This window comes from Zalophus californianus, chromosome 13, assembly GCF_009762305.2.
Source record: "Zalophus californianus isolate mZalCal1 chromosome 13, mZalCal1.pri.v2, whole genome shotgun sequence".
NCBI lineage: Eukaryota > Metazoa > Chordata > Mammalia > Carnivora > Otariidae > Zalophus > Zalophus californianus.
Genome location: NC_045607.1, coordinates 8,357,665 through 8,384,405, shown reverse-complemented (window position 1 = coordinate 8,384,405; position 26,741 = coordinate 8,357,665). Strand labels below are relative to the sequence as shown.

The 26,741-nt window shown below is 48.2% G+C and overlaps 1 protein-coding gene across 7 annotated transcripts in view; it reads left to right on the top strand.

The window, feature by feature from the left end:
* RALGPS1 (Ral GEF with PH domain and SH3 binding motif 1) overlaps nucleotides 1-26,741 on the top strand; it is a 227,364-nt gene that overhangs the window by 159,393 nt on the left and 41,230 nt on the right. For all 7 annotated transcript variants that reach the window (XR_003523545.2, XM_027614312.2, XM_027614311.2 and 4 more), the window contains exons 9-11: nucleotides 14,413-14,550; nucleotides 16,850-16,943; nucleotides 21,453-21,520. Coding sequence is in view for 6 of the 7 variants with exons in the window: in XM_027614312.2 (XP_027470113.1) it covers nucleotides 14,413-14,550; nucleotides 16,850-16,943; nucleotides 21,453-21,520 (300 nt within the window). In the remaining variant the exon portion in view is untranslated. The remainder of the gene's footprint in view (nucleotides 1-14,412; nucleotides 14,551-16,849; nucleotides 16,944-21,452; nucleotides 21,521-26,741) is intronic.

Below are 26,741 nucleotides of genomic sequence, written 5' to 3'. Positions count from 1 at the left end.
GTCACACACTCCACCAACTGAGCCAGCCAGGTGCCACCATCTTTTTTTTTTATTCATAAAAATTTTAGTGTTAAGTCAGGGGAGGCTCTGTGAGGAACTGTCTAGTCTCTTTTGGAAGGTTTCCAGAAACAGGTGTGTTCCCCCATCCACTCTTAAAGTTGTTGGGGTCTTTTGCAAGTAACTTCAGCTACTGTGCTAGCCCCTTTCATGTGTATGAACTCCTTTAGACTTCACCACAGCCCTGTGAGAAGGTCACAGGTACTGTCTCCATTTCCCAGATGAAGAAAGCAGTTGAAGAACCCACCCAGGATCACAATGTACAAATAAGTGGCAATGCCAGGATTTGAACACAGATGTCTGAGTTGTTTCTTTTTAAGATTTATTTATTTGAGAGAGAGAGCGTGCATGTGCGCAGGGTTGGTGGGGAGGGGCAGAGGGAGAGGGAGAGAGAGTCTCAAGCAGATTCCACACTGCGCGTGGAACCTGACATGGGGCTAGAACTCACAACCCTGAGATCACAACCTGAGCTGAAACTAAGAGTCAGACACTTAACCAACCGTGTCACCCATGCACCCCAGATGTCTTGAGGTTTTAATATCATTTGTCTAGTGTATGCATTGAGCTATAATTATGGCATATAACATTCAGGTAAGAGTGTGGGTGCTAGAGCCCACAGGCCTGGGCTCAGATCCCACTTCTGCCATGTATGTGCTGAGTGACCTCGGACAGGTCACTTATTATCTCTGGAGGAGAATGGCTAAGGCAGGGGAAAGGAGAATGAACTCCTTGACATAGGAGTTCATAAAGACATAATCAACCCATTTCTGCCTCTTATGCCACTGGTTCCTCCTGGGCCTCTCATTGCCATCTGAGGATAATTCCCCGAAGTAAGTGTATACTAGAGTATTATTTTTTTTAGCAGTTCCACACCCTTAATTATTTGTGTAATTAATGCCTCTGTCGAATGCCTCTTCTGGCCTCTATACTTCATGGGGTCCGGGACCACACCTGTCTGGTTCTCCCCTTACACCTGTGTCTAAAATGGGGGAGGCACTCAGCGAATATTTGGAACACTAATGCCCTTTCATAAAGAGGTGGACATCACTGCATGGGCTGGTCCCTAAGCATACCACCCTGTGCCCGTGGAGCTTCCGGTCCCCACGGTGACCCATCACCTTCCCTCCTGCTTTTGACTGGTCAGCAGACATGCCTCCCTGCTGCTTGGCCATCTCTTCCCTGCCAAGGATCCTCTGATGGCTTAGCCAGGAGTGTTCTAATGGGACATTGGCCCAAAGCCTGTAGGAATGGCAGTGAGCTGTGGAGAAGAGGAGGGGCCAGGACTGAGTGAGGTGAGTAGAACCAACCAAAGTAGAAGTCAGGGTCTCAAGGAGGTGACCAGGAGCCCAGAGTCAAGGGTATCGGGTTTCCTGAATCATTTCCTGAGAGAATGGCATCTGGTGGGCAGGAGAGAGGCAGCACAAGGAGTGAGTGTGGGTGGGCCTTCCAGTCTGGTGCAGGACCCCAGCCTCTACCCTCCCATCCCACCAGAAACACACTATCTCAGCCCGGCACCGGCGTGAGTACTTCAGTGCCCCCTGCTGGTGGGGCCAATCTCCTCGTGCCCTGGTGCATCGGTGGCTCAGATTTGGTGGGAGTAGCCCAGACTGCAGACTCAGACCCCCGTGTGGGGCTGGAAAAGTCCAGGCTTTCCCCAGGCCAGCGGGATATGACTGGGCTGGGGGCCTCGGGTACTCAGTGTGACCCGGAGAAAGGCAGAACCCACAGAGATGGCCCCCACTGTGGAGCAGAAGAAGCCCCTGCTCCCTGAAAGTGGGTTTTCTAGGACAGTCCTATGGGGACTCAGCCTCTCATCTCTATCAAGAAAGAGAGCGATCAAAATACCTGAGCTTGAAAACCACAAATAAATTAGTAGTCAGATACCTTCCTCTTTCCAAAGGGGCCCAAGAAGTGTTTCAGGATCTCATTTCAGCAAAATCAGAAAAGAATTTGCTTTACGAAAGTGAAAATCAGTTTGGACCTAGCTGACCCTCTGAAATTCTGTTGCTTGTTTGGCAGAGAATGCAGAGATTGTTGATTGAGGTTTAGAATGTCGTGTTTTGTTACACAGTTTCCATTGAGTAATGACTAAATCTGACAGTTTTACCTTTGCCTCGGTTATTTTTTGTTACACTTAAAGACTAGGTGAAGTGTGGTCACAGATACGTGAGCACATTAGAGGAAGTGGAAAATACTTCAGTGGATGAAGCAGCCGTTCGTGAGCTCACTCTCTGGCTGGGATCCTTGTGGCCTCGGACGTCCAGGAAGCCTTTCTGTGCACAGTAGCGAATCTCTGAGCCAGGGTTGGAAAGACAAGCTCGGGAGTGTTTTCCTTGGCATGTGGGCAGCCTCGATTCTACCCAATATGAGGCAGGTTTCCGAGGCTTTCACTGGGGGAATCATCTTGCATTTCCTTTTGGTGACGTCAGCTACTCTGGAAGCCCATTGTAGCACTCAGAGAAATGTGGGTATTTAGCCTGGAGATACTGGAACACAGGGCTGACCCTCATGGGGTGGCTGTGGAGTGGGTTCCCTGGTGGCCAAGGCCACGCTCTTCTACTGAACCGTGTCAGTGCCAGACCAGAGAGTCAAGTATGTGTGCATAAAGACCCAATATCCGGGCCAGTCATCCTCCAGACATCTTCTGAGCCCCTACTCTGTGCTAGGCTCGGTGCTGGCCCCTTGAGCTTGCAGAGCTGGATAAGACAAGGAGTGTATGATAAATGCTATAATGGAGGGAAGGGCAGTATGCTCCAGGAGGAGTCCGCTAACAGCCAGAGGAGAAGGCCGAGTGGGCAAGGGGACGACTTGGCTCTGCCAAGCTCAGTCTTGAGCAGAGGGCTGGTCCAGGGAACCGCAAGAGGCCCACACGGCTGGAGCATCACATGAGGAGGGAGTGGGAGAAGAGACCAGAGGTGCAGGTGGGGGCGGAACCCACAAGGCCACGAACACTTGCCCCCCTGGGGATGGAAAGTCTCTGGGTAATTTTAACTTGGGGAGGGGCATGGTCTGATTAGGTTTTAGAAAGATCATCAGATGCAGGACAGATGGGAGGTGGAGACCAAAAGCAGTGAGAGGATTCAGGAGATAATGAAGTGTTAACAGTAGCCCGGAGATAAGATCAGAGGCAGTCTAGAAAGGTTGGTGGCCTTTAAATCAAAACCTAAAGACCAAGTCTTCCCCAGGAGCTAAGAATGCTTACAACATCATTGTGTAAAATATTACCTCCCTCCCCCCTGCCCCCAAAGTGTTTGCTTCTCTAACACTTGAAAGGAAGAGGGGAAAGAAGATAGACTTTGCTCTTTTATATTTCTAAAAGTAGTACATATTCATAGCTAAAGTCTTAAAAATATAAAATTATATAAAGCAGGAAATAACCCTAAAATTCCGTCCCTAAAGATGGCTACCATTAAGAGCTGGGGCAATAATCCTGTCTCCCTCCCTCCCCATTCATGTGCATGTGCCTGCATGTATGAATCAGTATAGGTCTACAAAATCATGCCTGATTTTTTTCACTTAAAAACACATTATGGATATCTTTCCATGTCAGTTCTTAGAGATATCTTTTATCCTTTTAATTAGCTGTATCATATTCCACTGCTTGGATAAAAAAATCGTCTCTAAACCATGTTGTTTTTCACAATTATAAATGACAAACAATGGTGTAATGAATATCCCTGTTTATTTTGCTAATTTGTAGGAATATTGCTATAGAATACATTACTAGAAGTGGAATTGCTGGATCCTGGAAAACACATCTTTGAAATTTTTGATAGGTATTGCCAAATTCTCCTTCTAAAAGTTTCTATCAGTCTATACCACAGTCAGCCTTGTACAAGTGACTATTTCCATACACTCTTGTCAACACAAAGTATTATCAACCTTTTTGACCTTTGCCAGTATAAATAGCCAGAAAAAGAAAATCTTGTTTTAATTTGTTACTTCCTTGATTAGTAGTGAAACTCGGCATCTTTTTGGCACCTTTATATCTTTTATGACATTATTTGCCTTTATTGTAGGAGGTCTTTATATATCAGAACTAGTGATTGTCTTATAAATTGCAAATATCTTTCCCATTGCACATTTGTCTTTCACCTTTCAGCATGGCACTTTCTCTGATCATGCATGAGTGTTTTTGTTCAGATGGAGTCCAGAATATCAGCTTTTCCTGTCCTGGCTTGAGTTTTGTGTCACACTTAAGCCTTTGTATACCCCAAGGTTATAAAAAGATTCTCTGTATTTTATTCTAGTACTCTTCTTCCTATTTAGATCTCAATCCCTAAATCATCTGGAATTTATTCTGTTTTAAAGAGTGAAGTAGACATCCAGCTTTATATTTTCTTAAATGGATAATGATTTGTCCCAATGCCATTTATTGACGGGCGCTTTTGACTTAAAATGTACCTTTATCCTTCACTAGATTGCTTTGTGTGTGTCTGTTGCTGGGCTGACTCCCTACTCTCCACCGTTGGTTGATTTTGGAGCAGTGCTACACTGCATGATGACTGTAGGTTCATAGCACATTTTATAACAAGCCTCTTTTCTCATTCTTCTTTTCAAAAATGTTCTATTTTCATGTATTTACTCCTCCAGGTGAACTTTGGAATCAATTTTGGGATCACATGAAGTTTATATATTAATTGGGCAATAACCGACATTCTCACAATGTTGAGTCTTCCCATCTAAGAATATTATATATGTCCTTATTATTTGCATCTTCTTTCATGTCCTTAAGATATTTTTATTTCATTAGTTTTTATCTTAGTCACCAAAGTGTTACATTCTCTTTGTGACAAGTAAAATACAGAGAGTTGTAGAAACAAAGTTCATATTTGTATGAATTGCACTTCTGTTTCAGTGAAGTAGATTCTTCGAAGGATTAATAAGCCCAAGAAATGTGCATATTTATTTTAATACGTGTTATGTAATTTTTTTATCAAATAAGTTTTATTTGTATAGCTCTTACACATTTCTTTTTAAGTTTACTCCCAGGGGTTTTATAGTTCTGTTTTTACTGTACAGGATCTCTTTTATTTTATTTTATTATTATTTTTTTTCTAGCTGATGCTTTCTTATTTTTTTTAAGACTTTATTTATTTGAGAGAGAGAGTGTGCACATGCACACAAGCAGGGCAGGGAGGGGTGGAAGGAGAGGAAGAAGCAGACTCCCGGCTGAGCAGGGACCCCCAGTGCAGGGCTCCATCCCAGGACCCCGAGATCATGACCTGAGCTGAAGGCAGATGCTTAATCAACTGAGCCACCCAGATTCCCCTAGCTGATGATTTCTAGTATATAAGAATGCTATTGACTTATGTATAATTTCTTTGAACTTTATTCTGTTATTTATTACTAACAATTTTTCAGTTGAGTATCCTAGATTATCTAATTATATGACTAATATGATAACTATATCACCTGAAAATATTGGCAATATTATAGGTGTCTTTAATATTTATAACACATTTCTGGGGCACCTGGGTGGCTTAGTTGGTTGAGTGTCCGACTCTTGATTTCGGCTTGGGTTGTGGTATCGGGGTCCTGGGATTGGGTCCACGCCAGGCTCCATGCTTGGCACGGTGTCTGCTTGTCCCTCTCCCTCTGCTCCTCCCCCCACTCACGTGTGCTCTCTCTCTCTTTTCTCTCTCAAGTGAATAAGTAAAATCTTTAAAAAATATATTTAGAACACATTTCTTTGTCTTGTCTTATCTCATTGGCTCATATGTCCAGAATAGTGGTAAATGATAGCAGAATGACTCATTCTTATTAACAGCATTTCTTTTTTTTTTTTAAGATTTTTTTTTTTTTTTTAATTTGACAGAGAGAGACACAACGAGAGAGGGAACACAAGCAGGGGGAGTGGGAGAGGGAGAAGCAGGCATCCCGCCGAGCAGGGAGCCCGATGCGGGGCTTGATCCCAGGACCCCGGGATCATGACCTGAGCCAAAGGCAGACGCTTAACGACTGAGCCACCCAGGCGCCCCTTAAGAGCATTTCATATTAAGAACATTATTTAATATTTAATATTTTCACATAAGAACATTGTTTTAATTTTTCTAACATGCATTCTTTATCACATTAAGGAAGTCTGTTCCCAGTTCAGTGCTTTACCAGGGATGGATATTAAAGTTATCAATGGCTTTTTAGCATCTCTCCAGATCATCTGTTAAATATCATTGCACTCTTGTAATAAACCTATTTCCTGTATTATTCTTTAATAATTGCTAATATTATTTTAAAATACTGGTGAATTCTATTTGCTAGTGTTTTGTTTGGAATCTGTGGATCTTTATTAATTAATGAGATTGGTCTCTTTTTTAAAATATCTTTTTAAAGATTTGTTTATTTATTTTAGATAGAGAGAGCGGGCGGGGGGGAGGCGCAGAAGGAGAGGGAGAGAGAATCTCAAGCAGACTCCGTGCCCGGCGCAGAGCCCAACTCGGGGCTTGATTTCATGACCCTTAGCTCATGACCTGAGCTGAAACCAAGAGTCAGATGTTTAACTGACTGAGCTACCCAGGTGCCCCTGTCTCTTTTTAATGCCATTTCTGTCAGGTTTGGTATAATGGTTATGCTAGAGTCATAAAAAGAACTGCAGGTATTTCTGATTTTCTCTATGGTCTGGAACAGTTTAAATAACATCAGTTGTTCTTTTAAGGTTTTATAGATGGGCTCCACAAAGCCATTTGGATATTTAGTTATAAATATTTAATTAGAGCATTTTCTCAATATTATTAATATTTTTTCTTTATTGATAATTAAAGGTGTTTGCCTCTTCTTGAAACAATTTTGGGAAGGTAGATTTTCCTAGTAAGCACCCATTTCATCTAGATTTTCAAATATGTTGCCATAAAAATGACATATACTCCTATTTTAACATGTCCTCCATATTTGGAATCATATTCTCTCTCTCTCATCCCTAACATTATACATCTGTGTTTTCTTTCTTTCTTTCTTTCTTTCTTTCTTTCTTTCTTTCTTTCTTTCTTTCTTTCTTTCTTTCTTTCTTTCTTTCTTTTTCTTTCTTTCTTTCTTTCTTTCTTTCTTTCTTTCTTTCTTTCTTTCTTTCTTTCTTTCTTTCTTTCTTTCTTTCTTTCTTTCTTTCTTTCTTTCTCTCTCTCTCTCTCTCTCTCTTTCTCTCTCTCTCTCTCTCTGTCTCTCGTTTTTCCTTCATCATACATACCAAAGGATTTGTCAACTTTGACTTTTTCAGAGAACCAACTTTGAGCTTTATTTATCACCCTACAGGCCTTACTTTTTTAAATAATTTCTGCTTTTGTATTTTTAATTGTTTTCTCCCACTTCCTTTTGCTTTGTTTTGTTCTTTTCCTAGTTCTCTGTAATAAATACTAGGTTCATTTCTTTTTTCAACTTTCTTAATTATTGATATAAGCATTTGTAGCTATGGATTTTTCTCTGAATGGCATTTTGTAGCTTTGACTGTATCCTGTACACAGATAGTTTGTGATTTTAACTTTAATTTCTTCTTTCATCTCTGAATTATTTGGAGTGTTTTTTTCTTACCCAAATGGTTCATTTTTAAAAATTTGTTTTTACCCCCAGGGCAGGGGAAGGAATGGAATTGCTCCAGGTTTACCAGAACCACATGGATTATGAGTATGGGCGATACAGTTTCCCCCAAAGGAAAAGTCAGGGCTGTTTCCAAAAGAATTGGGGTAGATATTAGGCAGACACAGATGCTAGTTTCTTCTCCACTGCCAATAGAATTGTTGAGGGATTCAATGAGATAGTACGTGTAATTTACTTAGCTCTGTGTCTAGCACAAAACAAGCCAGATAATATTAACCAGATTAATACCTCCTCCTCACACCCTTTCTTACTGCTGATCAGAATACTGGCATTTGCTCTGTGATCCCATAGCTCCCTAGAGAACATTAGCAAACAGTAGGTTACCCCACTGCATCTGTGGATTACCAGGTAATCCCCATGGCATGAGAGGATCTATGACTGTGTCCTCATTTCACCTCGGGGAGCCAGGAGGAGATTTGGCTCCCCTGGACCCCAGGATTCTGTGCAGGCTGCAGGACTTTGCCCACGTGCCTTTGTGATTCATTAGCCTCAACACCAAGAAATAAATGAGTCCATGTGCTCATCTAAGAAACATGGTCTCTGACCACCTAACATGTGACTGCCTGGGTCTGCCCCCTTTCTTCAGACCTGGGAAACAATTGTCTCAACATCAGTGAGCTTCCAACACATTTCATATAAGGACTATTCTTTAAGGGAGGATTTGTCCTGAAGTCTGTGTTTTGCATGATTGATAGTAATTAGTGGCACTAAGTAAAAGTCACAGTCTTCGCATCTGACAGGGAGCCTGAGCTGCCTGCTGACATCTCCTCCTGCAGGAGGTGGAATTGCTTTGTGCTCTCTTTAAAAAACAAAACAAAACACCCTAACGAGCTGCTGCTTTGTTATTTCATTTGGAATTTATCAAGACAGTTTACGTGATCAAACCACACAAGTGTAGTTCTGGGTGCCAGCACTCCTCATTTCTGAAGTTTGAAAGTGATCTTTTCAAGGCAGAGCAGGAGAACATGGAAAAAAAGTCTTTCATCTCAAGTTTTAAAGGCAAGGGAGAGAGAAAAAGGAAAGCGTCAGATGGAACTGTGGCATATTTTTATGCTGTGGAGGGTTTTTTTCCCCTCAACACAGCAGAATTTTCCTATTAAATAGATAGCTGTGTGAGAAAAACCAAAACCATCCTCGGGATGGAAGTGAGGCGGGTGGCGATGGGAGAAACAAGAGAGCAGTGAGTTTCTGGGCTGTGGCGGAGCCCGGGTGCCAGCCGCAGCTCTGGCTCCGGGACGTGGAGGGCGCCCAGCTTCAGGCAGGCTCTGCGCCACGGACCATGGGTGTCCCTCAGCTTAAGAGAAGGTGTCTGTTCAGGAGAGCACCTCCTTTGTCAGCCTGGCGCTCTCTCCTCAGGGCCGGCGCGCCTTGTAGACACCCCTGGTGGGGGGACCCCCCCTCATTCACCGGCAGGAAGGTTTGGCCATATGCCCTTGAGGGCATCCAGCGCAGAGCCAGCTGAGGGCTGCCCACGCCCGGCCCCGGGGCTGTGTGCCCCACCGTGGCAGTCTGCTTGGCACTTAGATCGCAGCCACAGGGTGTCACCGAGCCCTGTGTGGCGTGTGGAAGGAGGGGGCAGAGCAGAAGTACGTTCTGGGTAGCTGTCCATCTCAAAGGAGGTCCAGTCTGCAGGTGGGCAAGCCACGGGGGCAGATGTAAGCTGCCAGAAGCATCCTCTGGGAGTGGGGCAGGCTGCAGCATGGGCGGCTGGGACCCTCATCCCCGTGCTGGCCAATGACTCCCAGGCCCCAGCCCTCAGCATGGCTCTCTGTCCCCAGTTTTTGGAGTTAGATGGGCCTGAATTCAAATCCTGCTGCCCCCACTTGCAAGCCACTTTTCCTCTCTGTAAAGTGGAGAGTAAGCGTACCTTCAGTGCCGGTCACCTGTGGGTGCGGTGGCACAGGCGAGGCCGGCCTTTCCTGTCGCAGACCATGGCTGTTACTAGCACAGTTGTTTCTCGCAAGGCGTCTGCACCTCCCAGTCTAGCCCTGGGCTCTGGCGTTGCTCAGCCCTGTGGCAGCCAGGGCCAGTGGCTGGTCCAGTTACTGTCCATCTTAACAAGGCCATTAACACAGGCTCGTCTGCTGCAGTAACTCTGTATAAATAGGACGGGAGCTGAGACATTCCAGCTGCGCCGTCCCAATCCAGATGGAATCTCCCAGCACTGGCCTGTCTGAGGTGGGTGGCCGCCACGTGGTCGGCATCTGGGCGCCATCCATGGTTATGGCAAACCCAGATGGGTGCATCCCTCCCATGGGCATCCCGATGTTCTTCCAAGTGGGGCCTGGCTGTGGAGGCAGGCTCAGGGTCAGCTCAGCGGTCCAGGCCCGGGGCCAGGAGACTCCTCATGACCACCTTCATTACCCCCAACCACAGTCAAGAAACTGAGGCCACCCAGCTGGGAAGTGGCAAGGCCAGGGTTCCAAGTCTCCTGGCTCCATGCCTTCCCCCCCACACACACACACCACTGCTGCCCGTCCCGTGGCGGAGCTAGCAGGGCCTTCAGGCCTGGGTGGGCCCAGTGACGGCGGGACCTGGGAAAGATATGCCACGGTGAGTGCCAGGGAGGCCGAGGTGAGGAGATGGGAGACGTGGAGAGGTAGCCGCAGTGTAGTTGTGAGGCCTCCTGGAGAGTGTGGACCCTACAGGGGAAAGTAGGCAGGGAGAGCCACAGCCTGGGTACCTCCGGGTCCAGCTGTGCCCCCATCTTGCCTCACTGGCTGCCAGGCACCAGAAGACCTGACTGGGGTAAACGAAGGCCTGATGATATGGTGGGACAGACCCGTGTTCAGTCCTGCCTCCGCCACTTCCCAGCTGTGTGGCCTCACACAGGCGAAGCAACTCTCCCAGCTTCAGTTTCTGCTTCTGTAAAAAGCAAGATAAAACCTCTCTGGCAGCTGTGTTATTGTTATGATCCTGTAATCTGGGCAAAGCTCTTAGCTTAGGACCTGGCATGTAGTAAGTGCTCCGTTTTGTTATTACTTAAATATTAAATTAATTTGATTAAATATTAAATTTTAGGGTGAAGTGGGCGGGAGATACAGGCTTCCAGTTGTGGAATGAATAAGTCACGGGAGTAAAAGGCACAGCAGGAGGAATATAGTTAGTGATACTGTGACAGCATTGTGACAGATGGTGGCTACACCTGTGAGCACAGCATAATGTATAAACTCGTGAGTCACTGTGTTGTACACCTGAAACTAATGCAACATTGTGTGTCCACTACACTCAAATAAAGTAATTAAAAAAGGAAATAAATACTGGATTTTAAAAACATTTATGAAAATATTATTTCTGTATTTTACTATTATCAGCACTTGACTCTCGGTGTCTCTATCTTCCCCTACAAAACGGGGGTAGTAATGCACTTTGCAAGGTTATTGTCTGGCTTACATAAAATGCCTTCATTCATGCAGTCTTTCATTCAACTAGTGTTTACCAAGGAGCTCCTGCGTGCTCTCTTGCAGCTGCTGGGGACTGAGCTCTGGAGCAAGACCCACTTCCTGCTCTGATGAGTTTTAAGCCTGATGAGGGAATCAGACGTTAAATACACAAATGATACAAATAAGTCTCGTATTGCATTTGTGAGCCTGTATGTGGTGCCCGAGCACAGTGCAGGCACAGGGCAAGTGGGGGGTGACTCTGCTTATGATTTCATTACGGTTTAGGCTTTTAAATATTTCCAGTTATGGGCCAGTAACAGTGCTGAAATGATTTCCCCTGAATTTGCACAGAATGAACTGTAAAAGATTTGCTGCCTTTGGGACAGTTTCTGTTGTGGGACTGAAAGGATGTTTAGATGGAGTTTCTGTGCAGGCATTACCAAGGCTCAAGGTCTGCCCAGGTTGCTGGGGACAGGCCTTTTTGGGGAGCCCCCCCCCCCCGCTGAATCCTCAGCGTGTCACAGTGTTGGCCTGTACTCTCAGGCCCTGGGGGGTAGACAGATGTTGGAGTCTGCATATTTTGTGGAGGGGGAAATTAGCCCTGATGGAGTAGTGAGCTCCCTGTGCCCCCCAGGGTGCAAGCGGGCACTGGGGGCTAGAAATGGTGTGCCACCCCTTAGAAGGAGAGCATCTCCTGGCCTCCCTTTGCATAACAGGGACCTGAGAAGAAGCAGAGGGGCCAGCTTCAGTCCTCAAAGGGCAGCACAGAGCAAGCCTTCCAGGATGAGGGTGTTATTTGAGAAAAGCCGATTCCCCATGTGTTTCTGAGGCCAGTGAGTGGGTCGGAACACAAGCGCTGGAGCCAGACAGACCTGGGCTCCACTCCCACACAGCCACTGTGAGGCCTAGACAGGTTTCTTAATTTCTCTGAGCTTTCGTTATCTCCTCCACCCTCAGGGGTTGATGGCAGGGTCTCATGGGTAAAGAGGGAAGTTCCCAGCTTGTCGTGGGTCTTCCGGAAGCCGCCGTTCTCCACCCACCCCTTCCCTTATCCTGCTCCCCAGAGTTTGCTTCTGGCAGAGCCTTCGCTCTGCCACTCAGGCAGCCTGGTTCAGGTCTGCACAGATTTTGCAGCTAGAACAGAGGTGCCACGCGTCCCCTTTCATGCCACCTCGTGCTCGGCACCAGAGGATACTTTTTGTTGTGGTTGAAGCGGTAATGGGATTTTCAGGATTGCCTCCGCTGAATCCTTGGGGAGGTAACTGAATTACATTTTTAAGAAGGGAGAGACAAAACAAGATCCAAAGAGAGAATCCGTCTGTGGATTTCAACCTACAAAACTTGGAGCTTCCATACAAGGGAAATTATTTCTAATTATTAAAATTTTGGAAACATGGTGCCACTAGAAAGAAAGGAAGTAGAAATGGCTCCAATTAGAAGTGCTAGCATATGTTTCTATGATTTAATGGTTTCCCGTAACAATGTGTAGCTATTTTTAAAGCAGACGAATGACTCATGGTATCCAGCACCAGCGGTCCACTGTGATGGCAGGAAGCTTGTGCTCTGGGGAGGCAGGCTTGGGTTCGACTCCTACCTCCATCATTTACCAGCTGTGTGGCGTGGAGCAAGTTATGCATCCCCTCTGCATTTCCTTTTCCTCCTCTATAAAATGGGTTGTTGTAAGGATTAATAAGATAATGCATGTATAAGTCAGTGCAGTGCTTGTCCATCCATGCAAAAAACCCCACTTTTATATCAAATACGGGGTTATCTGTATTTGTCATAATTCTTAGTAGTTTAATAGTAAACTTTTAAGGCTATAAATTTTCCTCTGAGTACCACTTTGGTCAAATTCATACAGTTTGATATATAGTGTTCTTACTGACATTATCTTCAAATAGTTTGTTTTATGTTTTTTGCTTTTTCTTTGACCTGAGAGTTGCATATGAGTGTGTGTGTGTGTGTGTGTTTTCTAATCAGTTAGAATTCTTTCTATATTTATTGTTAAATCCTAGATGTATTGTAGTAAGGTCAAAGCATGTGGGTAATACAGCATTTACTTTTTGGAACTTACTGAGCATTTCTTTATAGTCTAATATAGAACCAATTTTTGTAAGTATTCCATGGGTATTTGAAAAGAATGATTATTTTCATTTATATAACACCAAGCTTGTTAATTTCATTACTCAATATCCATATATGCACAGATACATATATATACCTGCACATGTGTGTATATTTTTGTAGTTATACACATGTGCCCACAGCTGCGTGCATGTGAGCATGCACAAGTGCACACACACACACACACACATTCTGGAAGAGACACTCCAAAGGCTCCTTCTATGATTGTGGCTTTGTTGAACTCACTTCATTTCCGGCAATTTTTTGCTTTGTATATTTTGATGCAGTGTTGCTTTGTGCATAGAAATTTGTCGTCATTAGATCTTCTCAATCAAATGTGCTTTTCATTAATATCGGTTCCTTCTCTTTGCCTTGTCCAGTGTTTGCTGCCTTGAATTCTGCTTTATATTGCTACTCCTATTCAGCCCACCAGTATCATAGATGTAGTGGCAGTGCTTACAGAGGGCTGCTGGGATGACATCCCGTCCGTTGTCCACGCACACCTCCAGAGAGCCCGAGGTGTGGATCATGTTGTTCAGCCAGCCCTCCTCTCCTATCACTGGCTGAATCCCAGCCGGGGTGATGCCAGGAGGCTGTGCCAAGGCTCACCACTGGCCTATCATAACCATGTTTTCATATCACACATTACTTTCTTATTAAGCGCCCTCAAGAAAATTCTCTATCTAGCCTTAGTTCTTTGTACCAAGGACTGTTGCTTTTTTTTATTTCTTCTTTTAGTTAATTTGTGATTTTGGGGGGTGTGTGTGTGCATGTGTGTTTGTGTGTGTGTGTGTGTGTAGATAGAAAAAGAGGCAGACACATAGCTAAGTGAATAAATAAAAAACCGAATTCAGTCCAAATGGGCATTGCCCAGGATAGGACACCTTAGATCGATCCAACGCTATCGGTGAAAAATACAAGTATCTGTCCCGTTCATGTCCTGTTATTTTCCAGTTGGGTTAGAGGTAAAAACCCTTGTGGCTGGAGAGTATATGAACTTCTCACAAGATTTTAGCATCTTCCCAGCTAAATCTTCCCAGCTAAAATCTTCCCAGCATTCATTTTGGTTGTCACTCAGAAGCTTGACTGCAGTGGAGCAGTCTGTGTGAGAAATTAGTAGTCAGGATTGGAAGTCAGAATAGTATCTCGGTTTTCCATAAATCACCCTTTATACCTTCTAGCACAGCAGTGCTGTTTTGTGCTATTTTGTTCTGATTCATGATGAGTGCCCACCATTACTAAATACCTTCTTTAATTTTAGGGATCTATCTTCTGGATTTAATCTACATTGATTCTGCATATCCTGCCTCAGGCAGCATCATGGAAAACGAACAAAGATCCAATCAGATGAACAATATTCTCCGAATAATCGCTGATTTACAAGTTTCCTGCAGCTACGGTTAGTACCCCTGGTTGCTGGAATTGTAAAATCTTACATCACTGAAATTTGGATTCAGCACCTTATCAGTGAGAAAGCTGTAGAAAACTCTACAAAGCTCTTCATTCTAATATCTTGAACATCCAACATGTCCTGGACCCCTTACCCACAGGCTTGATCCTCAAAGACTAGGAAAACTAGTTGTTCTCATCTCTGCGTTACAGACAAGGCGACTGAGGCTGCAAATAGTTAAGTTGCTTGTCTAATAAGATCACACATCTGGGGAACCATGGGGCCCAGGTCTTTCTGGCTCCCAGGTCATTCATCCATGAAGAGCTTTGTGGGCAGCCCCTTGGCAGCTCTCCTCCAAGAGGATTCAGGGACCTGGGTTCCTTCATGTCGTGGCTCCACCATGTCCTATGGCCTCAGGGTCCACTAGTGGAGTCTGCATCCATCTGGCAGATGCAGGAGGAAGAGAGAATCATACAAGAGTAGGTTTTACAGACCAGATTTGTACATGGTGCTCATCACTTCTGCTGGGGAGGCTAGGAAATGTAATCTAGCTGTGGGCCTAGCAGAAAAAGGGAGCTGACTTGGTAAAAACTGGCCAGGCTCTGCTATACATGACCGGATCCAAAGTATGACCAGTTGTCAGAGATGAGGTTAAGGAACAGAGAAGTCAGAACGCTGGATGGGCCATCCATGCAGATGTTGATTTTACCCAGGATGACAGTGGACTCTGGGGTGTGGAATGCAGCTGTGAGCGAGGTGTCCAAGTTCCCCAGGAAGGGGCAAGAATGACCGGGGCGCCAGCTGGGAGGAGTCAGCAATGAAGAGGGGAGTAGGTGGTAGAGCTGCAGAAATGTGCCTCTGCGGAGCAGGGTTCTCACAAGCGGGTGGAGGAATAAAAGTCTGGAAGCAGCAAAGGGGGACAGGAAGGAAACCAACCCCACGTGCAGTACAAGGGCATGAGAAAACTAACAACTTCCGTTTGGGAGGGCCACAGGGAAGCCAGGGTGCGGTTCTGTGGGGCGGGCTTGCTGAAGCAGAAGCCACCCACCCCCTGCCCCAAACCCCTGCACAGGTGCTTCCAGATCAGCTGTCCTGACTGGAGGAGATGCGAGGGGTCCAGACTCTCCGTACGGTCCTCCCCTGCCCAGGCCCTTTCCGTTCACAAGTAAGTCAGCACTCACTGTCCCACTGTCCTGTAGGGTGATTACACACACGGCTTTGGGGTCAGACAGACTCGGGCTCACATCTGAGCTCTGCCTCCTGAAGTCACTTCCTCGTCTCTAAGTGTGAGGTTTTCTCATTGGTAGAAATGGGGACATAACGTGTGCAGAGGCCTTAGCACATCCAACATTTCATTAGAGCTCAGTAAATCCTCGTACGAATGTCACCCTCATTCAGATGTCATCAGCTTCGTGAAGCAGGTGTCATTATCCCCAGGACGAGAACACTGAGGCTCTAGAGAAACAGAGTGACCTGTTCCAAATCTTGCAGTTAAGGGGCAGGGCCACCAGGAGCTCCTCACAGCACCTGGGTGCACGTCCCCAAGTGTGAGGGGCCCTCCCCACCCCCTTTCTGCTCTTCACACCCCCCTTTACTGCCTCCCCCTCTTCCTTCAGCTTGCTCTGTCCCACCCCGTGAGCAATGGCAGAGAGGACCCTAGAGGATTTCTGACCCCCTTGGAGTGCAGGGACCATGAAGGTGTGTGGAGGGTATCTGGGACAGAGGTGGGGTACAGTGTGGCCGAGGCGTCCAGTGACAGGGTTGAAACCTGGCTCTGCCACCTCTCAATGATGTGATCTTTGCCAACTGCCATAGTTTCTTTCTCTGTGCAGTGGCCATATTATTTCCCCCAAATGAAGGAGGTGTGACAGTTAAGTAGATGCCTTCTGGAAACCACCTGGTACATAGCCTGGTGCAGAACAGGTGCCCAGGCGTCTAGGCCCCTCCCACTCTTCCCAGGATGGAGCAGCTCCAGCCCAAGCTGTGCTAGGACCTGGGTTGGACCTCTGCACCGGGCTGGATGGGGTTTGTTCATTCATCTCTCATTCTTGTCATGCAGGGGATGGGAGGTTTGCCCAGTTTCCCCAGTGGAAACCTGTTTAAGGGCACAGACACCCAGCTCTGGTCCGTTCTGGGGGCCTTTCTCTCCCCAACCAAGGAGCTGTGGTGACTTCAGGGTCTGTGGTCTGTGGCCCAGCCATCTGAGAGGTAGGCACTCCTTGAGGGCAGATTGAACCAGTGATTCCTACACTTCTCATTCAGGGTTGGGGAGAGACTGAAGCCTGTGGGTTCTGTCCGTGTGTTGCAGATCACCTCACAACCCTGCCCCACGTGCAGAAGTACCTGAAGTCTGTACGCTACATCGAAGAGCTCCAGAAGTTTGTGGAAGATGACAACTACAAGTGAGCGGCCGCTCTCTCACCCCCTGTCCCCTTTGGGACCAGTGAGCTGCCACCTGCAGGGCTTGCAAAAGGTCACCGCAGCAGCACCCGTAAACCAGCACACACGAGCGCAAGCACGTGGTGCAACCTCTGGCCCCCGACGCCCAGGCCCTGTAGACCTGAGGACATTGTTCTGTCAGTTTCTCGGCCTGGCTTTCCCACATTGCATGGGTAGCATGAACTTGGACTCCACAGCTGTGCGTGGTGCAGGCTTTGTGCTCTGGGTCCTCACAAGTGACTCCCCCCACCCACCCCTGCTCACAGCGCTGGGTGGAAGGGCCGCGCTCCGGCCATGCCTCTAGGCTGACAGTTCTTTGAGAGCCCGTTTCGTGGACGAGGCGGCTCCCTGCGGCCCCAGCCTTCTGCAGGACTCTCACCATCTGGCAGTGGCTGAGGCCCCATCTCCATCCCACGCAGCCCTTTGGAGCAGACTCGGGTCCCACAAAGACCCCGTGGGCTCTTTGTCTTCATCTTCCCCTCACCGTGCTCTGGCTTTCAGTTGGTTCTTCATTTGCGGCACCTGGGGATTTATCCAGCATTTCTACGTATTTAGGGGGAGAAGGAGGATTTTTCAGATCAACTCTGTCTGCCACATTGATTGGCTATCCTCTTGGCTCATTTTGAGCTTGAGGCCAACCAAGAGTCTCAGTACTTTTCGTATTACCTGATATATCAAGGCAGATCTCATCCATCTGGTAACTGATCATTTCCCCCTAAATGCCAACTTTATATATATTCTTTCAAATCTCATCTTATTGGCTGCTTCCGGGTGTCATGTTCCTTGGAATCCCATTATCCAATATATATATTTTTTCTCTCTTCCAGCTTTGTATCGGAAATTTGACCAGTTCGATTACTTGGTCTTCATCAAAATCACTGAAAATTGTAGGGAACTGTGGCCACTAGAGACCCCTCTGGTCACTCCTGATATGCTCACTAGGTCCCTGGGGACGGCTGTTGAAACAGCTCCACATCTGGCCATGTCTACAGTAGTGGTTCTCCACCTTCGCTGTGAATCAAAATCACCTGGGAAGCTTTCTAACCATCCATATGTTTGTGGTGGAGCCTGGAAATTTGTATTTTTTCAAAGCTCCCTGGGTGGTTCTAATAATTAGCCATCTTTGGGAACATAGACATAATGTCTTTAGTTGTTATTGTATAATATTTTTTAGAGCAGAGGATAATATGAAATTGTGATCTGTTACATAATAGGAACAAAAACAGATGAAGGCCAGAGATTACCATTAAAATTATGTTTGCCACAAATTAAGCTCATTTTGCTTACAAAGCATTTGCTGTTCCTGAAAAGAGTACCCCAGAGTGTGAAATTATTCCCACTTAGGTTCTGGGATAATATTTTCCATTCATGTGTCTGTAGTACAATTAAAGAGACAGCAGTTTTTCATTAACACTAATATCCTTTAAGGAGAAGAATGGTCTATAAATACTTCTGACCATGAGATAATCCTTGGACAAGCTGCAGGTCGTGAGTAATTACTCCTTCCATTCTGAAGGACACTGAACACCCCCTGCGCTTACTGCTAACCAGTCAGCCTGGATTTTACAAAGGCCCTTTGTTGTGGTCCAAGTGGGCAAACGAAGGGAAGATGCCTGCACTCTCCCCACCCAGGGCCCAGACCATGGATGGGTTCCCTCTCCAGGGAGGCCCCAGCTCTGAGTGACACAGGACATGCAGGGCTTGTGATTCTGCTTGAGGAACCCATGTCCGATGGCCCAACTCATGTCCCAAAACTTGCTCCCCACCCAAAAGGATGCAGTGGCTTTGTTATTACCTGATGATGGAGCATTTCTGAAAACCCTCCCCCATCTGCTTGGGAGATACTGTGCCACGGGTCCCAAACAGTGCTTATTTTTCTCGACTCTTTGTCCATTTTATCTTATTTAAGAAAAATTACCCCAATTCTTACCACTTAGAAAGCATGACCTTTAACATTAAGTGAACATAATTCTGGACATTTTTAATGCATAGGGAGTACATAGAGACACAGAGAAAGATGGACAGATGGCTGGATGGAATGATAGAACTTATTAAAATTGGATCATGCTACACTTGCTATTTTTAATTGAAAGTATTTTAATTTAACCAGAAAAAGGAACTGAAATAAAATGTAAGGAATTAGCTGCTCTTCAAATAAATATTTCTTCAGCACAAGAGATATAATTTCCTAAAAGAGCCTTGTCAGATTACTAAGAGAGGTCAGGAAAAACATGAAGAGGTTTGAGCCAGTGAGTCCTGTTTTAACCAGGTCTCCACTGTGCACAGGGTCAGCTGACTGGTTACAAAAGATGAGAATGTCAGCCCTCTCCCCCGCCTTCACCTCCCCTTCACCATCTTCCAATTTTTTGTTAGTCGTGTTATTATTACTATACAGTCCAAGTTTATAGCATACACATTATGTTCAGGAACCATCATTCCTACTGCTTAGTGTTTTTAAACAGATTTAATTCTTACCACCTGTGTTCTTCCACAGCTTTTCCATTCTTGAAATCTTTATTTTAACAACTCCCTTATTTAGCTGGATTTCCCCATGAGGCAGGCTTTCGAAAGTCCTGCACACTCTGATTTCCCTCGTGAAAACGTCCACATGTGACGGCCTCGCCTCACAGCCCTGTGCGCCTCTGCGCCTCTGCCCCAGCACTTGCAGACCCTGCTCCCGTTGCCTTCTGACACCGGATGCTGCTGTAGAGAAGTCTGAGCAGTCTGATCCTTTCCTCTTGTAAGTGACTTGCTTTATCTGCCTGGTGGGTAAAGGATTCCTTGGAGTTCAAAGGCACAACAAGAGGAATGGTTCAGAGTGGAGTGTTCTGTACCAAATTTCCCTGGAACATGGCATGCCCTTTCTTCATTTCAGAGGGATTCTTTGGGTTATCTTTGACGTCTTCTGTGCCATTTCTTGGCTTTCCTCTTTCAGGGATTCCAGGCATCCATATGTTGGGTGCTGTCTGCCTTCCATGTCCCCTAGCTTCTTCCTAGAAGCTATAATCTCTGTCTTTTCCTCACAGATGCTCAGACAATCTGTCTCTACTTAGATATTCATCTGATCCTTGATTGGCCCCCTAGGACCCCAATCTCCCTTTCCATGTTGCTCCTTTGTGTCATCATCTCATTTTTCAGGTCTTGCTTTATTCAACCCATGTTCCAAATAAGCTGTTCTCCTGCTCAAAGCACTTGGGGGGATTTCCTTGTATCTCTGGGGGCTGCCTCCTGGGCTGAGCAATGTGGACACTGCTCTATTCCTTTTTCTTTCCTTTTTTTGTGTGAGAGGATGTTTGCTAGGTTGCCATACCATTTCTTTTTGTCTTCCTCCCATTTGAGAAGCTCCATCTGGATATTCCATGGCTTGGATGGAGGGAGGTGACATCTGGCCCTGTTCCCATGTATGTGAGGTGGGCTGGCTTTTCCTCCTGCCATGCTGTGAGGTCAGGGTGCTTTGTCTTTACCTTCTGTAGCCTGGGGGGGATGTAGGGCTCAGACTCCCACCGAGGCAGGGAGCACACAGTGTGTTTTAGATGTGGGGGCTCTATTAAAAGGCCTGTATCAGGGTTTCTTCCACCTCATTGGGGGCTGCATCCCATTCCAGAAAGGGGCACCCTCAGGTTTCAAATCACCCCCTCAAGGGAACCTTCATTTCTGCCAGAGTATCCACCATGCTGTCCACCCATTTCATCCATTTCTTGCCAACATCTGAAGAGGGAGAAAGGTAGGGACTCTTGCTCAGACCTACCGAGAAGCCTCAGAGGGCAGGATACTGGAGCCCTCCTATGTCACACCTCTTGGTCAAACTCCACAATTCTCCTTTTCTTTCCTTGGCTGCAAGTTTCTGAAGTTCATGGCTTCAGTCCATGCCCCTTTTCTTTTTGAGTTGCAGCTGGTAAATTCTACTCCTAAGCCTTTCTAATTACTTGTTGGTTTTGTTGGGAGAGGGGGAGTCTGGCATCTGGCTTCACTCCACCATTTTCACCCAGAGATTATTAATCAGTACTTAAAAGATAATAATAATAATAAATTATATTAATAATATATTAATATATATTAATTAATTAATAATATAATATAATAAGAATTGAGGTGCCAGTCCTCATAACACGTCCATTGCCTTGTGCCTTTCTGGGGCCTCTGAGAAGGGGGTGTAGTGTAATGATTAAAAACCCTGATTTCAGGTCAGACAGTCCTGGGTTGGATTGCCTGCCCTGCCACTTGCTAGCCCATGAATTTGGGGAAGCTACTTAACCTTGCTCCTGCTGTTTCCTCATCTGATAGAAGGAGACAATAAATGTACCTACTCCCCAGGCTTGTCTTGAGATCTGGAGCAGACCCCAAAGGGCTCTTGGGCTCTGAGACTCTAGCCCTTAGCAGCAGTCCTGTCTCCTGAGTCCAAACCCCCGTGTGTTCAGTCCCCGTCTGATATACCAGAGCCCCCCTGATCTCATGAAAATCTTTGTTTGCAGACTGTCACTCAGAATTGAACCGGGAAGCAGCTCTCCGAGACTGGTCTCTTCCAAGGAAGATCTCGCAGGTACTGTAACCACCTCGAGTGGGGACATACCCACTAATGGCCCAGGCATGGCTGCCGGGGCTGGCCCTGACTGTGACATCAAGGGCCCAGTTGAGTTGCAGGTTGGCAGACTCCACGGTCCTAGCAGCCCTTGTATACCAACCTTCCAGGCTCCTAATCCATGTGGCCCCTGTGGGTCACCTCTGGGCTGGGGCTCCCTGAAAAAGCCTGGGGCCCAACAGCCCCAAGAGAGGGCAGATCAGAACCCCAGGTTGGGAACATGCACAGGTAGAGAAAACCTTAGGTTCTTCTCCAAGTCGCCTGGGCCCTTAACATTGGGCCTGCTGCCCAGGCTCGGGTTGATGTGCCCTGGAGGGGGGCTGGTGCACAGGATGCCTGGGGAGTTGGTGCCTCCAAACGCAGATGGCTCACCCTCCTGGAACATCAGCTTTATTCACGTATTTGGGACATACACACAGTGTCCCTAGTGATTAAGGGGGTTGGGGACAGGGTTCCCATCAGAGGGATGTAGGTAATAGCAGCAGGATTCTAAAGCAATTGTTGAGGGCCATAGAAGGAATGGTAGCAAACACTAACCATTTAAGACTTTCTTCAGGAGGTAATGCCAAAATTCTGGAGCAGAGTGGGCTTAAATCAAAAGCTTTCTGCCCTTGAGTCTCCCTCAAATTAGTCTGAGTAAGAGCCCTTTGCTACCTTATCTGGTTAGCGTGCCTTAACAGGATAAGCCAAGTCTCTGGCCTTCCCTGCGTGCCAAGAAGCCCCCATAGTCACACTTTCTTTCTACCCTTCGGACAGTGCCAGAGGATTCATCTCCTAGGGCCCCTTCCTGCTGCAGGCTTCCATTACTTCTGCCCCTGCTGTGTCTGACCCGTCCCCACTTCCCGCTCCATGCATGCAGGAGCCATTGAGCAGGGAGTGATGGGAGGGCCTGCTGTGAGCCCGGCCCTTACAGTGAGCCAGGTACCCGGGGAACAAGGCAAAGACCTGCCCACATGGGGCTTAGGCTTTAGCAGGGAGACAGGCAGCAAAGCCATGGGGGGTGGGGGGGTAAGGCATGGCATAGGAAGAGAGATGGCAGAGGGAGGGTCTTAGCCTTGCCTTGAGGGGAGGCTAAGACCTCTGCCTCTCTCTAGCACCTCTCTCCATCCACAGGCCAAACTCGAGCCTCCTCTCTGCCTGAGAGAAGTGAGGCCTCTGGAAATTTCTCCAGTCAGGCCTCTTGCACATGCCTTGAATGCCTTTCCCTCATGTTTCCATGGTTGGCTCTTGCTCATCGTTCTAAACTCAGAGAGACTTTATTTCAGCTCTTTGTTTCTTTATGACACCCCCATTTGTAATTATTCTCTTTGTTCACTGGGCCTCACTTAATGGGTCACCGGATGGGTCACTGGATAAGTCTCCAGCACCTGGCATAATGCTTGCGCTCTACGGATGCTCGAGCCTCCCCGGGTTCATGGATGAAGGGATGAAAGGAAGGAAGGACCAGGCTGAGGCTCCAGGGGGGCCTTTGGTGCACACTAGCCTGGAGCACAAGAAGGGTCTTATTGCTGGAGCCTCATCCCTGAGCCTCAGAGAGCCTCCTCCTTCCCATTGCCCTGCACACCCACCTGCAGCCCAGGCAGCCTCGCCTCCCAAGCCTCAGCCATGGCAGCAGAGGCCTCCCCTTCCCCCAGGCATCTGTCTGACCCAAATGGTCCCTTCAGTTGACCAGCACCTGCCTCACTACCTCCTCCCTGAAGAAGAGACCAGGGCCCCATCTGTGCCCCCAGCCCAGTTCCGCACTGAGCACCACCAGCTCCTCCTGCTAGGCCGGAGGTTGTAGACCAGGAGCCAGGCTCAGAAAACTAACACTGCTAATTGGGGGCCTCAAGAACGGGCCCTCTCACTGAGCCCCGGGCAGGAAAGGAGGAGCTGTACCGACTTTTGACCCCTGCCTACGATGGAAACCAGGGCCTGGGAGCCAGGACCCGGCCCCTGGCCCAGCCTCCTCAGGGTCCACCAGACTTTCCTGTTTTAGCCACTGTCCCCTCCATCGGCTCTGTCGTTTATTAGCCATGTGAGGTCAGAACCCAGCAAATTAACCAACTGCCACATCAGTCAGAATCCCGGCAGGAAAGAGAATTACTCCCCCACCACACCCCAGCTCATACGAAGAGACTTGAATGAAGCTGAAATGGGAATTATGTAAAGAATAGTGAGGCACCGGCACCTGTAGGCTGAGGGACCTGGGAAGGAAAAGGTGTCACTAACTCCAGTGATCGCTGAGCTGAGGAGGACTTAGCTTCTGCGGGAGCAAACAGAACAGTGGCATACCTGCCAAGCCTCAGTTTCTCCATCTATAAAGACCATAATGCCTCCCTCCCATGGTTGTTGTGGGAATTTATTGAGACCACGGGTGTGAAACCGTCCAGTGCCTGATACACAGAACACTGTCATCAAGTGTCACTTTACTAGGATGATGTGATTGTCGTCAGTGTTACGATTGTGCCTCTGTCACTGAATCAGCCTTTGGCTTTTCATGAAATGTCACTGCCTCAGGGGTGCTTTCCTCCCACCGGACCCCCATCCTCCTGGTCAGGCCCCTGTTACGCCAGGGTTGGCAAACTGTGGCCCACATCCAGCCCGCCCCTGTTTTTGTATTGGAGCACACCACACCCATCCGTTGACATATTGTCTGTTTGCTTTCCATGACAGTGGCAGAGTTGAGTGGTTGGGACAAAGACCCTATGGCCTCCAAAGCCTAAAATATTCACCATCTGGATTTTTACAGAAACTTTGCCAACCCAGTGTTCCACGCTCTTGCTGAGCCGGTCTGTACTTCTCCACAGCACTTCCCCCTGTGGGGATTAAAGCGTTATCTGTGCATATTTGTCCCACGTCTGCCTTCCCCCCAACATAAGGACCCTGCCTGGCATCCCCAGAGCCTGGCACACAGAGGTCCTGGGGAAATAGCTGCGCTCGCCTGTCCTCGCCTCTCCAGCCCGGCCTCTGAGCTCCTGGCCAGACCCTTCAGGCGCTGGGCTCTGGGAGGCAGCTCCAGGGCTGCCGACTGCTGACTCCACACTCCCTTCTGGGGAAGTGCTGATGCAGCACTTTCACACAGTGGTGCGAGCCGGCTCACAGGAGTGTTTTCCACCAGTTTTCCAAAGCCCTGGCTCCCGCCCTGGGAGCAGGATGTTAAGGTTTTCATTGATCACCAGAGGGCCCGGGAGTGTCTGGAAGGCTTCCGATGTGCTCAGTGGTCCTGGCTTCCCACCCGCAGCCTCGAAGCCTCTCCGAGGACAGAGGCGGGTACCGCTGCAGCCTGGGACAGCCGACGGGTCCTGTGGAGGGCGGGACCAGAGGGGCAGTTCCCAGGAGGCCTTCCCCCATCTGGCAATCAGACCAGGCTGCGTGGCAGGAGCCCGGTCAGGCCTAGGGACAGGAATGTGCCTCTTGCAGTCCCAGGAATGGGAGGAACGCAGCCTCCCTCAGCTCCTCGGGATGGGGGTTGAAGCTACAGCTCTGGGTTCCCTTTCCAGCAGTCCGGCACCCGCCCACACCTGCCAGCGAGAGGACCCAAGATGCCTTCATTGGTTCGTGCACTCAGGATATCCAGGCCAAGGGCCTGCTGTGACAGGCCCTTGCAACGAGCCAGGTTCCCAGTGGAATGAGGCAAAGACCTGCCCGCATGGAGCTCAGGCTTTAGCAGGGAGACAGGCAGCAAAAGCCATGAGGGGGCAAGGAGGCATGGCACTGGAAGGAGCCAGAGGAGGCCAGTGTGAGCAAGACCAAGATAGTTGGTGGGCTCCCTGACCCTTCCGTGTGGCTGTGCCCGCTTCTCTCACCAGCTCGCCTGCCTCAGGCGCGGAGACCTGCTGACCCAGCACGGGGAGGAGCCGGGACTTGGGTCTCTCAGAGGGCTTGCTTAGTGTCAATGTGGCCCCGGGCTGAGGCTGTGCCCTTCGTGTCTGTGATGGCCCCTGCGCCCCACAGAGAGCTGCCCACTCTCCACCCTGGGGAGTGGCCGTGCCGGCAGCCCTGCACCGACAAATAGACTGTGAGAACGGAAATGGAGAAACCTTCTCAGTTTCTGGGCTGTGGAGGAGAGAGGGCCAGGAATGCCACGTTTTCAATCCCCATCCCCCCTGGATGTAATGTTTCGTTTATATAAATGAACTAATATTTTCCTGGAGAGCAAAAATCATAAAGAACGTTGACCCCCCCCCAGAGGGGGCAAGTAATGTCTGTATGTGCCTTGGAACCGATGAAGACATTTCCAGATTCTGTGAGCCCCGCCGCCTCGTGGCTGAACCAACTGACAGGTTTTCTCTCAAGAGTCCTTGGCAGCAAAGCAAGGCCGTGGAAAATCTCAGCACGGGCCTCAGGTTTCTGTACTTGTACCTTTAGACCTGCTCTCCACATACCTCTGTGTCTTCCTCGTCCTACTGCCTTCTGGGGAAAAGCCCTGCTTTGGAGTCAGGCAGACCTGAGTTTGCGGCGCGGCTCCAGCCCTTCTCAGCTGTGGGACCTTGGGCCATCGGCTTACTCCCTCCGAGCATCGGTTTTCTCGTCGGTGACACGGCCGTCGGAATAAATACTTCATGTAGGCTTACTTCCCAGGACTGAGGCTGTGCCAGGAAAGCCCTCAGCACAGCACCTGGCACATGCCTGCCACTCAGCATCCCTGGCTCGTGGCCTGCACAGGGCAGGCTCTGATGCTGTCCTGATGGAGGGACAGCACCACACAGCCGAGAGAGCAGGAGACCGGGAGCCGGAGGGCCCTCCCCTCAAGTCCGACTCACCACTCACCAGCTGCGCCAGGTACCACCACTGATAACCAGCCACCCCAGAACCCAGTGGCACAGAACCACCATTTTGTTACAGGCACGGGCTTTGTGGGTCAGGAAATAGGGCAGGACACAGTCAGGATGACTTGTCTCTGCTTTACAGTGTCTGGGGCCTCGGCCGGAAGGACTTGAAGGCTGAGAGGGACTCAGTGGCTAGGGGCTGGAATCATCTGGACGCACATGGTGCTGGCTGTTGACGGGGCCACAGCTGGGGCCGAACACATAAATACGTGTGGCCTGGGCTTCCTTACCATATGGCAGCCTCAGAGTCGTCAGCTCCTACCTGCCAGTGCTCCCCCAGAGCGAATGTCCCAAGAGCAGGGTGGAAGCTGCGTCACGGCATCTGTGTGACCCCCCCCTCAGAAGTCACGTGGCCTTGCTTTTGCCACGCT